The 13,231-nt window shown below is 38.8% G+C and overlaps 1 protein-coding gene across 1 annotated transcript; it reads right to left on the reverse strand.

The window, feature by feature from the left end:
* Positions 1-1,411: 1,411 nt before the first annotated feature.
* On the reverse strand, positions 1,412-8,801 carry LOC149299963 (tubulin polyglutamylase TTLL13-like). Its single transcript, XM_089485473.1, has 14 exons — positions 8,768-8,801; positions 8,482-8,600; positions 8,110-8,240; positions 7,417-7,573; positions 6,984-7,127; positions 6,757-6,842; positions 6,430-6,655; positions 5,867-6,051; positions 5,338-5,526; positions 4,420-4,603; positions 3,339-3,669; positions 2,163-2,224; positions 1,532-1,713; positions 1,412-1,430 (listed from the first exon to the last, which is right to left on the reverse strand). Exons 2-14 carry the CDS (start codon positions 8,572-8,574, stop codon positions 1,412-1,414), a joined length of 1,989 nt encoding a protein of 662 aa, XP_089341599.1. The 5' UTR covers positions 8,575-8,600; positions 8,768-8,801.
* Between the last annotated feature and the right edge of the window lie 4,430 nt (positions 8,802-13,231).

Consider the following 13,231-nt stretch of genomic DNA (forward strand, 5'->3'; position numbering starts at 1 on the left):
GCGACACCATTTAAGTTTTTAAAACGCTTTTAAAACGGGCGTCCGCCACCATACAATGTATGGCGGCTGTTGACGCCCCGGGGAGGGGCCAGGCATGGCCCCCGATGCCGATCTCGGCCTTGCTGAATGCCCCACATCGAGGCACTACAGTAACGCCGTTTAAGCGAAGAAAGTGATCGTTGATCACTTTCTAAGCTTATTTAATTTTTTGACGGTTCAGGACCGTCAAAGGTCATTAAGTAACCGTTTTTCCATGACGGTCCTGAACCGACAAAGGTCGTTAAGGGGTTAATATTTATCTTTATCATATTATTATAAAACATAAACAAACACATTTAGACAATACTAAGACATACGACTAAAGCCTGTATTAGATGTATGTGTTTGAGCATGCATGTGTACTTGTGTGTGAGCATGGATGTGTAATTGTGTGTGTGTATGAGCATGAATGTGTAATTGTGTGTGTGAGTATGGATATGTTATTGTGTAAGTGAGGTGAGATAGAGTGTGTGTTAGTGAGTAAGTGTACATCATTTGTGTAGGTGTGTTTACATATGTTGTGTGTTAGAAGGGGGCAAGGGGCAAAGAAGGCTAAGACCAGTTGTGTGGGGGCAATGATGGCACAGACTAGCTGTTGAGTTTGGGGGGGGGCGAGTCAATTTTTCACACTAGGGCCCTGTGTTTTCTAGTTAAGTCCCTGTGTGAAGTCTTAATATGTGCATGCCTAAAACAAGTTTATTGTGATCAGTTAAAACAGGTTCTACATATTTTCCTATTTTTTAGAACAGATGTCCTGTACCTCACAGTAAAGGTGGTGGCATGCATTTGGACCTCTACAGGGCACTGCGCATGCTCTTTCAGTTTATATAATGTCCTTGCCAGCAGGAACAATTATTTAAACATGAGTGAGTATATGTGATGACAGAGATTATACATAAACATGGTCATGTATGAAGCTATTTATTTACAGAAACTGGTATTTATATGCATGCATGCTAACGATTCACTGTATAAGATGTATAACAGTATAACAATATTCAAAGTGTCACAACTTCATTCACGTATGCATGGAGTCTTCTTTGATGGGACTGGCAGTCAAGTATGTTTCCCCTGTAGTGGATAAAGTAATATAACTTGTTAGGAATTCAGGTTTGATGCAGCATATAATATAAGTGTTGATGTATAAAGAAAAAATCCTAAACTATCTGGCTATGACGAAGAGTTAGCATAATGTATCATATAAATATCAATAGGTTAGGCAGGTGTTTTTTAAGCCCCCTCTAGAGATGTTGGTTTCCAATGCAGATATTATATATTTTCTGTTATATTTATTCAGTCCATAATTTTCGTACTAACATTTTACTACTGCTTCCAAATTATGCTTCCCGAAGGTGTTCTGGTGGTTGTTGGCTCATACCAAGGTCTTTCTCCTAAAACAGAAACACAATTTTTATAACATGTACAAAGAATCGGTTATTTTCATGCTGCTGCATTGTACAATGACCAGGATTCCAATAAATGATTGAATTACCAGTTTCTGTTTGTGACACCCGCAGTCTGCGTCGGGTAATTAGAGCAGTAGGTGGCGCAGAAGATTTCGGCTAAGAACAAGGAGGAAACCGTTTTGAGGTGCGTCAGGACATCTTCCACCATGGGGGCTGTTCTAAAGAGAGCCAGAAGAAACAGCAGATGGTTTCCTTTATCTTGTACGTCCTGAGGGGAAAAATAAAAATCCATAGCAGACACAGGTAGACTACACTTTAAACTAGACTTGTGCATTCATATTCGGGAGAACATGAAAAGAAGACGAGTTGCGTTTTCATTGTTCAAACCGAATACCCAATACACTAAATATGACGGCGGGTAATAGAAGGTTTCAGAACATAAAACAATGTGTCACGAATACTGGCTTTAAAGAACTCTAAGTGAGAGGACATTTGAAAATGATTCCTTGACCAAATAAGAAAATACTTTCTCCCCATCAATAAGGATTCTGATACTGCATTCCCTTTTTTAGCATTAGTGCACTTATGGGGAGCAACGTTCTAGGCCTGACACGGCTTTTAAGCCCCTTCTAGAGATGTTGATTTTTAGTGCAGCTATTATATATTTTTACATTTATATAGTGTAAGACCCTCATAATTCTCGTACTAACATTTTACTGCCGAAGTTGTACTTCCTGAAGGTGTTGTGGCGGTTGTTGGCTCATACCAAGGTCTTTCTCCTAAAACATGTATAAAGAATCAGTTATTTTCATACTCCTGCATGTACTATGACCAAGATTCCAATAAATGATTGAATTACCATTTTTCTCACGTTTGTGACACCCGTAGTCTGTTGTTTTAAGATGTGCGTCGGGGAATTGGAGCAGTAGGTGACGCAGCAACTAAGGAGCGATTTCCGCTAGGAACAGGGGGGAAAACGCTTCGAGGTGCGTCAGGACATCTTCCACCATGGGGACTGTTCTTAAGAGAGCCAGAAGAAACACCAGATGGTTTCATTCATCTTGTACGTCCTGAGGGGAAGAAATATCTTAGAATAAAAATTTGTAGCACACACATGTAGACTGTACTGAAAACCAAGCCATATTCTGGATTACGGTATATAAACATGTAGAAAGAATTACTACATGTTGTATATTTATTAAGTAGAAAACTTTGTAAACAGACAATAAATGGTATAGGGGTTTAGCCGGATCATGAAATGTTATCGTTATCCATTACATTTTTAAAAGAAAAAACACATCTTCCTGGATATTATCTTTAAAATATTTAAGTGGGTCCTGTAACAAATATTAACATTACAAAAGGGGTCATTGTTATCTTTCAAGTTAACACATTCATTATGGAATACACGGTGCAAATAATCATTAGAAATAGGACAAGTTATTTTACAAAATTCTATAAGCTCTTATATAGGAACGACTGTTCATAATGTATGGGGAAGTTAGAGAGATGAAATGTTTCTATATTTCTAGTTTAGTGAATACACATCTACAAGTACAGGTCCATGGTTGGCATTTCAGTAAAGAGCTGAGCTTTATCGCAGTTATTCAGTGTTTGGATTATTTTGGAAAAATGAGAATCGCAGTTAATGCATGCATCCATTTTGCCTTTTGATATAGAAAGGAAGAGGAATCTTGAGGACGTTTATTTAATTTAGCCTAGATTGCCCCGAGGACACATTGCCTATGAAATGCCGGAACCTTTGAAGATTGTTTGGCTCAGGGGAGCCTAAAAAGGGTTTAGCTTTAGTCTCAAGTCTTTTTCTGGAGATTAGGTCATCAAGCATGTCAGTTATAGATATTAATCCCAAATTGTATACATATATGTTCTTACTGTGTTCAGCCGTGTTTTTGTTACTGGAGAGACTCCTCTGGCTGTCATGCCTTGGTGGTTTAACTGGCTCACTGATAGCAGCAGTTGCCCGCACATTTTGCACCCCATACGATGTTACGGGTCTCTGCTGTGCATGTCTCTGCACAGAATACTGGGGTGATAGAGAGCCTCCTCCTCCTGACTGCAAGAGTCTAGGAAAACCCCTATAGGATTGACGGCTGGCAGCGGCTTGAGCATTGGCGTGTGATGTTGTGTTCCTCAGTTTAGGTAAAGGAACAATAGATACGCTTTCTGCTTTCTGGCGCACTACCAGTGGGGGGGTACATTGTGCCTGTGAGAAAACAACAAGATGTGAGTTATCATTCACTAGAATCTTTACTGACATATACTATATGGAGATCCAAAAGACTACTCATCTCTTGACATAAGTGGACACAAAAGAAGAATTTGGAGTTTTGTCCACAGAATATTTAACCATACCGTCCCTATCACTTCATGTTTTTGTACATAGAAAACAGCAACATTTCTGCCAAAACCATAAGACCAAATGACTATCGCTATCATAATCAGCTGAAGAGAAGCCTGCAACCTTAAGTGATCAACAACATCAAACAGCCACAAATAGATGCGCAAATGGTTAAGGAAGCCAAGTGTGGAACAGCGTCCTCATAAAGCTACATCCCACATCTTCAACCTGCAAATATACAGATAATTGGCACATACTTGGCTTGCTTGTTGCATGCAAAATAAAGACCTTGTACTATTTACTACATCCCTTCACCTCTACACTGATATACCCATTAATGAAGGGGAAATCCCAATGAGCTTCACCTGCAGAAAGCCCGGTGTAGCCCTGTATAATGCATATTTCATGTCGGAAGATCTCTTCGGGTATCTCATAGATTTGACTTTGCAATACACAGGGCTGCATTATTTCACATGGCAGAAGCCCTTCATAGTACAGAGTGAAGTGAGTAAGCTGAAAGGCATATAATGGCGCTATATAAAACAATAATAATAATGAATACACCTTTCACTGTGAACTATTAACTGGATCTGCTTAACTGCCCATGGATCATACCTTTTTTTCCATCCTCTTAATGGAATTAGGAGGACACATTGGAGGCCTCTTTGTTAGTTTACGTGCGACGGACTTTTCAACTGCTAATGCCCCTGGGATAGGGATACTGTCCTTAGTCTCTGGATTTTTCCCAATCAGAATGCCCTTTTGCTCTTCCTTCAGACGCAGCTCCTCCAACTGCTGCCTGCAATTAAGGAAAACCAAGATCATTATGATACAAATACTGACAGAAATGAATAAGTTAGCCCAAATATATAGAATAATGAATAGAATTCTAAAACGTTTGTAGAGTTCTCATATTTCCGGACCCCTTCATGATCGCTATGACCTCAGATAATTGATCAGACAAAACCTCTCATGTTTTAAGGAGCGCGATCTAAAGTTGAGAAATGTTTACTAAAGTTATCTTAAAAACTGCTGAACTTATAACGTTAAGAAGTCATGCACTGTGATTGTGCTGATATTACATTGTTATAATGCAAACAGAAGCAATAGAAGGTCTCAGAACATAAAACAATGGGTCAAGAATACTGGCTTTAAAGAACTCTAAGTGAGAGGACATTTGTAAATGATTCCTTGACCAAATAAGAAAATACTTTCTCCCCATCAATTAGGATTCTGATACTGCCTTCCCTTGAGATTTTAGCATTAGTGTACTTATGGGGAGCAACGTTCTAGGCCTGACGTGGCGCGGCACCTCCAGCTGCCTCCGCCATGATTCTATCCCCAGCATACTATGAGGCCGTGCCACCTTGGCACAGTTCTTCATTGCATTAAAAGGCTGTGTGGAGAGATCAGATTTCTGTATTGCCTCGACCTGCCATCCTAGGCCTATATGACCTAGCAAAACACAAGGCTAGGTGTTGGTAAAGGGTGATTACATGTGTGTACCCGCTGCATATGTACTGAGAAACTCACCTAGCACAATCCTTTCTTGCCTTTGAAGCAGCAGTTTCCTGAAACAAAGAGCTGCACTGTTGGAAGAACTTTTCATACTGCTCCGTTCCGTCACTGGGGTAGATACGGCGGTAGCCTCCCAGATGGCTGTCTTCGTATTTTTCAGCCTGCTCCATACAAGCAGCCTGGTTGTCTTCCAACCGCTTGAATCTAGATTTACAAAACACATATAAATGCATAGCATCTAACACATAAAATCTATCTGTTTCATCTAACAGCCACATGCAGAAATATTATAGAATGATTAGAAATATTCTTCCAAACATAACCTTTCCATACACCTTTCATGAGTTGTGACCTGCTTTATATATAGTTTTATATGTAGGTATATATTAAACATGTTAAAAAAACAACGAGCATGTACATTTTGTAAAGAAGCACATATATGTATATATGAACATATACCGTATAGTAAATATACATACAATGATCACATAAGTAACTTCTGCTGCTTCTTCTGAAATGTGAAAAAGAATGACTTCAAACTAACCTCGCTTCCTTAGGGAGGGTGCACCGGAATAAACGTTCTTTCGCTCTTTGACGTCTATCTTCCTCAGTGACTTTTGCTTCGTTGGAGGCACGAAGGTTGATTAAATTTAGGGTGTCTTCCAGGAGCGCATCCTTGACCTCTCGATCTAAACATGAATCTGTTCTAAAGCTTGGGGAGTGATTTACCTGCACAAACAAGGAAACAAATGAACAAATGATGAGATTGAAGCTAACTATTTGCTATAATCGGGTGTAAATATGGAAAAGAAGGACTGTTAAGAAATATAAATGGGAGATGAGGAGGTTCTTTCCAAGGACAGTCACTCGTTACAGCATAAAGCTGGAAGTAATACCAAAATCTTCAATATCTGCTTCCTTATGTACTGCGTGTATTATAAGCATCATGCCATGTATTCACGTCAGCTTCATGGCACACTCTGAGCAGACAGACAATTTCTTATGCAGGAGAACATTTTGTAAATATGGGTGATATATTATATATGATTAATACGGGTTTATTGCTGGTCTTTAGTACACAAGCCAAATGAAAATGATTACTGTTACCTCTAGTAGCCATGGCTTCAAATTTTTATCCAGGATGATGTCGAATCCAAGGACCTCGAAGCATGCGCTACCAGCAAGATGGTTTGGGAAGCAAGTCCGATAATTGTGCTTCAGGATAGGATGGGCAGAAATCAGGGTCTTGATGACCACATCCTCAATATCTCCCCAGAGCTTTACGGTATCGTAGCCATGATTTTCCAGCCAGCTGTTAAGAGTTGAAATTTTCCTGTTGAAGAAATAAAAAAAAATGAAAACACAAAAAAATTATCAGAAAAACAGAAATAAATAAACAAAGAAATACTATTACTGATGGTTCAAATTACATACCTTTTACTTCCTTTGATGTCATCTCTAATGAAGTTTTTGTTGTTTTTATTGATGGAATAATTTGTGAGATGCATAAAGACATTTTTCTAGAAAAAAAAGAAAATATTGCTATTTTAATTCTACCATGGATTCATTTCTGGGAACTCTCCAGATTTGAGTCGTGTAATCAGTTCTCATTGCCTGTTTTACAATCGAGAGATATTGGCGTTTCTGTTAAAGATACTCACCAGGTTGGCGTGGCTGGGTTCGGTGTAATCTATTGTCGCAAAGCGTACGATACCCTCTTTATACATAAAAACACGCAGGGGGTCACAAGATGTGACAAGGACATATATCCGCAGATCAAATTTAAATCCATCGATGAGGAATGGCTGTGCGATTAAAGCAAATATAAATGAGTAGAATTCATACAGTGCACAAAATGATTATAGACTTCCAGAGTGAGTTATTCCTGATAAAAGTGTATTTATACAATGTTTTTGCAATGTTATGTCGCTTTAGGTAAGTGTTTGCAGTAACCGATCACCATCATTGCCACAATGTTTCTATATCTACCAAATACAGCACATAACCATTCATGCAAATTCTAAACGGACTCTTAAGATGTCTGTTCAGTAAATCATTAAGCATAACATTTCATAGACGTCCACATCCCATTACCTTGCCGATATACTGCTGACAGACCACTTTATCGTAGCGTTCAATGTCCTTCGTGTTGTGGGTCAAGAATATTCCTGTGCCTTGGGAGCCTGTGCCCGGCTTGCAGATGAAGGTCTCTCCTTTGTTGATGCGGCCGTAGTCCTGGAAAGCTCCATAACTGCAGGAGAAAGAAGTGGATTTTAGATGTAAAGAAGGAGAGGTTAGCATTAGTGGTACTGAAGAAACATCTGCATTTGTAAACATTGTTTCAGATCAGTAACAACTCCTATGATGCTCAGCCAACCACAGACACAGGATGCTGGTTGTTGGGTAATTTGCGTTGTGTCATAAATAATTGACAAGCTCTGTAAATGAATGATACTCAATGGAGAAAAATAAAATATTTTTAAACTGCCTCCAATCCATTAGTAATAATATTCCCTATATCTAATTCGCTGCAAATGTTTCATATTCTTTAATAACATGTATGTTTAAATAAATGTATTCAGAAGAGTATATAGGATGCTTAGAGAAAATCTTCTTTCTTAGTTTTGTTTTTTAGAAAGTCTTGTATGTTTTCTGATAACGTGTGACTTATATGAATATTTTACTACTGATAGAGGAACGTATAGGAGTTACTCTATAAAGAGGAAGCGTCAAATCGCTATGTAGATGGAAGATAAAATAACTCATATCCATTGCTTGTAAACTCACTCGGCTGGCATACTCCAGGTCCGGGGAAAGATGTTATATTCCTTGGGGAACAGCTTTAACAGGCGGTTCATGTTCCTGGCCAGTAAGTCCTTTCTGTAGATCGCGTTCATTCCAGGAAAGTGGTTGATTTTCTGTAAATAGAAATGTATAGAAAGACACAGAGTTCAAAAAGGGCTCCTTGTTTTCAATTGATCGATTCTTTAATATGTCTAATATTATTAGTGAATTTATGATAATATGCAGCACTTTGTGCACAATTGTCACTCAAGCGAGGTTAAAAATACAGGTTTGGCGTAAATGGTTAAGGGAGCTACAATGTCCTGAAACCCTACAAATGTATAATATAGCCCCAAACAAAAAGCAGCTTCTAACCTGATATCTTTCCATGGCCTTGATGCGCTGCAGGGACGTAGACGTGTCTGACCAGTAAACCATCCATTCATCTTCATCCTCGACCTCCTTCATTCCACAACGCCGGACAGCCCGACGCACTGAAATACAACCAACAGCAAAGAAACTTATATAAAAAATATATATATGATGTAAGGCGTGTAAGATCGTTTTTTCTGTGCTTGTTGCAGAACTCCTATATGTCCATTATTTTTCTGAATTGTTTAACCTATTAAACGTGTAATTGATCAGTAAAGACTATGCTTACCACTGTCATATCTGCAATTGGTTAAATTAATTCCAATTGGCCTAAAAACAAGAGAGGAAAATGCATCAGTTATTCTGGCTGTTTAACAGAAACATTAAAACATCTTAAAATTCAGATTGCTATAAAGTTAATTATGTTTAAAAAAAATACATATTATATAAAAAATACAATATTTTTATAACAGGGGTAGAAATCATATTCACTCATTCGTATAGCAATCTTATAATTATCACAATAGGATCCACAGAATGATACCGATGACCCTAGAATTCTCCACCCCGGCCCCAAATCCAAGGACACTATATCACCATTTGAAGGAAAGGGCTCTACTGATACACCTAGAAGTTTGGGGATACCTTGGTTTTGGCTTTGATGTCTCTTTTCTGAAATTCAGAAAATCTCGTCCGGGGATTTCCGCAAAAAGGTCGCGGTCTTCATCTCCGGTGTCATAATCCCAATGGCAAAAGTCGTAGTAATGAGCCATCGTTTTACCTGGAACGACAAAACTGGAAAACCATGATGGCATAATAGAAAGTTATGGAAAACCACAATAACTAAGAAAAATGTTCTGTATACGTTTATTTAATGAGTTTCCTTACGGGGTGATCCAGCCTTGTAAAGAAAAGCTTTGTTTGGGGATATAATTGGTTTCCACAGGTCTATTATTTACAAAACTAGAGAATGTGTAATGGGAAAAAACAAAGCTTGGGTTCGTGAAAGCAAATGCTCTATCAATAAATGGAAATGACTAATGTTACTTATTAAACATTACATTCAGACATTTCCGTCTATAATAGATCTGGGAGCTATTAAAGAGCAAACCTAGTAATGTTATATTTATTCAATTATGCAATAGTATATACGTTGGATATGCCCAAATATTGCTTTAGACGGAACATAAGTAATGCTGGACCTTGATGCATGAGATATATGCTTTTAGTGTAATGCTATTTTTATGTAATTCTAACGGAAATAAAGTTGTATTTCTTAAACAATTGTATAATGAGTTAATTTGAGTAAAATATAATGAAACAACAATCCCTGACATACCCTATGAGAAGGTGCGCGTTCACAGATGACTGATAACACTTGGATTGGGATCCAAGTTGAATTTTCTCAGTTAAAACCTCAGAATAAAACAGAGTTTATCCAAAGATATCGCTCTCTATTCTCTCTCAGCAATAGAGTGGCTTTCTGGAGTCCTGCTCCTCAATATATTCATTTAGAATGTGTGACATCACAGAGGTATGACATAACAATTGACCTGTTACCGTGGAGACAAAATATTGTCATGCCAAAATTGTGGTAGGAAGCTGTTGTGTCTCAGTGAGTATAGGTGAGAGATGACATCATAAACCTATCTATGATGTGAAAGGTCATGTGGAATTCAGTAGCTTGGCAAAGTAGCAGTTATGCCAGCCTATTACGCTATTAGTGATCTTCAGAGCTTCCTCTACAATGCAATGAAACGTAATAAACAATGAAAGTTTTATTGTACTTGGTTCATCTCCATCCCTGTGTGCCTCTGTCCTGTTTGATGTTTGTCTTTCTTATGAGCCCAGAACACTTTGGTGTAATAACTACATTTTCAACAAAAAACTACAGACAACGATACGTTGTATTAACAGGAATGTGTTTATTGCGCATGTATACTATAGTAGTAAATAATAATATAGGTGATAGATGGAAAAAACATAGAAGAAGCAGCTTTAATACACAAACATCAGGAAGATGGGGACATCGCCCATCAGATGCCAGGATCACAGCGCAACAAAAATAAAGACATTAAAGGTGCCGCTCCACATAGGGGGGTCTATAAACGCAGATGGAGCTACAGAGCCAGCTTTACTTCCCTTCTGACTGATATGTATTAAAACACATGCACAGCAGCACACCTCATTACATGCACATCAACATGCCACATCAGAAGCACATTACATACCTGTAGCACACCTGATCACAAGCACTGCAGCACACCTGATAGCATAGCAACACACTACGTCACATATAACATACACACATACATGTTATACATTATGTAACGTATGTGAACACACCTCATAACACATTACATACACAAGTACATATTGTAAGAAAGTAAAAAGGGGTTAACATGAACCTGCAGCCTCTGATCACCAACTGCTTGCTGTTTCTAATCTCTGTCCACTTGCAGCAGGGGCTGTGGGAAATCATTAACCCCTCCAGTGCCTGGCCAGCTTGGACAATGCTTCCCACCTTGTGGGAACAGTTTAGGGAAGATCCTTTTCCAGCATGACTGTGTCCCAGCGCACAAAGCGAGGTCCACACATTTAGTGCCCTATATCAGGAACGTTGCAAGGACTATGGATACAAACAACCCTCTTTGGTGATAAAATATATTTAACTAAAATATTCTAGTTCTGTCCATAAGTATAAAAGAATAATACATATTTGTTCATTTACATCAGAAAATAATGTCAGTTATCCGTGAAATAGTATATGTGATTAAATTCACGATCTGTATGACTCGCCAGCTGATAATCATTTAGAATTTCCATTGCACTTGTAAGTTGCAGTGAAATACTGTAATTGTGTCATTTTTCTGTCCAGTTTTTGTTCCTGGGACGTGCGGTCTGCCTTGTGGTCTGCGAGGTAAAGCGTAAGGAGCTGCTGCTCGCTACCTCAGAAGATCGAAGACGGCGAGAGGAGGTCCTTGGAGCGGGTCCCGGAGCGGCGTGAGTCCTGACGGATTCAATAGCATGGACTTTGTTCGTCAATAGATTATAGACTTCTTTATAGTTTTTCCCACAAAATTAAGTCTAAACGAGTGGAACCTAGCATCTTCTGTTCCAAAAAGTACCAGTCCTGTTCTTTACATGTTGACAATTGAAATGCATGTGCATGGAATATTAAACTTGATTTGTGATATCTACTCAAATCAGGCAGACCCATACCTCCCTTAAATTTCCCTCTATATAAATGAGATTTAGCGATTCTTGGTTTCTTTCCTGCCCAAATAAATGTTCCTACTAAGATTTGAAATTGTCTTATCCATTGGAACTCTCAGGGGGATCTTCTTCAAATAATAGACGACTTAATAACGTTTATTCAACCCATCCAGGAAACAAAAAATTTCCTTTTAACTGATTCTTTAACTGATTGGATAATAACAGGAATATCTTTCTTCAATCCATGTGCGAGAATCGCAGAGTATATCTTTGTGTCCGAATTAATTAGCAAAGTAGGCCGATAAGTGGCCACTCTCTTAGGATCTTTATCTTGCTTCTGGATAGGGACTATAGAAGCTATAATACTTGACTTTGTTAAAGAGATCCATCAAGTGGGCTTCAATATCTGTAAGAAATTTTTTGTAAAATAAATTTGAAGAACCATCGGGCCCAGGGGTTTTATTTAGTTAAGGTCTCTCTATTGTAGTTTGAACCTCATTGAGAGTTAAGATGGATTCTAACATTTCTTTCTGTTCATGTGATATAATATTTACATTTTGTCCTCCCAGATATCTTTTAATACCCAGGGCCGGCCCGACAATGGAGCCGAGTGGGGCAACCGCTCCAGGCGGCAATTTTGAAGCACTTTTTTGTAATTTTTTTTGTAATTTTTTTTTTACAGCCGAGAAGAGAGAAAGAGAGAGGGGCGCCGAGTGGTTTTATCTTACCAAGTTGTCAGTACCCGCTCGGCGCCCCTCACTCTCTCCTCTGCGAGCCCTCTAGCTCGGTCTCGGTGCCGGCTTGTAATGTTGAGCGCCGGAAGATGATGTAATTTCCGGCGCTCAGCATTACAAGCCGGCACCGAGACTGAGCAGGGAGACTCACCGCAGGACTGCTGAAAGGTAAGTACGGGGGGGGGGGGAGAGGAAGGGTAGATAATGGGGGGGGGCGGCAGGGAGAGGAAGGGTAGATAATGGTGATATAATGATGATCTAAGCATCATTTTATTTGCTCGTTGGGCTCGGTAATCTCTAATGTCTTGTTTCAGACAGGATATCTTAGTAGATGGCCCCTCATGCAACATTTATAGACACACCACACGTTGCACGTAGTTATTACTTCCTTCCTTTTTTCTTTAAAGCAAAGATCTGACAGTCTTGAAATCTCTTTAACAACTTCAGATTTAGCTTAAAGTGAATCCCTCAATCTCCAGTCCCTATTCTGTTTAGAATAACCACCGTTCATGTCCAATATTAAAGGTTTGTGATCAATCCAAGGGGAAGATGATACCATATTTGCTCAAATATAAGACAACCCTGATGATCACCCCCCCCCCAAATTTGAATATAGTATCATATCTAGTCTTGAATACGATATTGATATTGCTGAGGAAAATGGGTGAAAAATTTCTCTAAAGGGTTCAATATTCTCCAGGCATCATATAATTTAAATTTACCCAATATCATAAACGGAGCCATCGATTTTTTGAAGTATCGGTACCTTCTTGTACTTCAGCCACACAGTTAAAGTCCCCGAT

The sequence above is a fragment of the Sceloporus occidentalis genome, unplaced genomic scaffold, assembly GCF_023333645.1.
Source record: "Sceloporus occidentalis isolate IW3139 unplaced genomic scaffold, rSceOcc1.0.p SCAF_26, whole genome shotgun sequence".
Taxonomy (NCBI): Eukaryota; Metazoa; Chordata; class Lepidosauria; order Squamata; family Phrynosomatidae; genus Sceloporus; species Sceloporus occidentalis.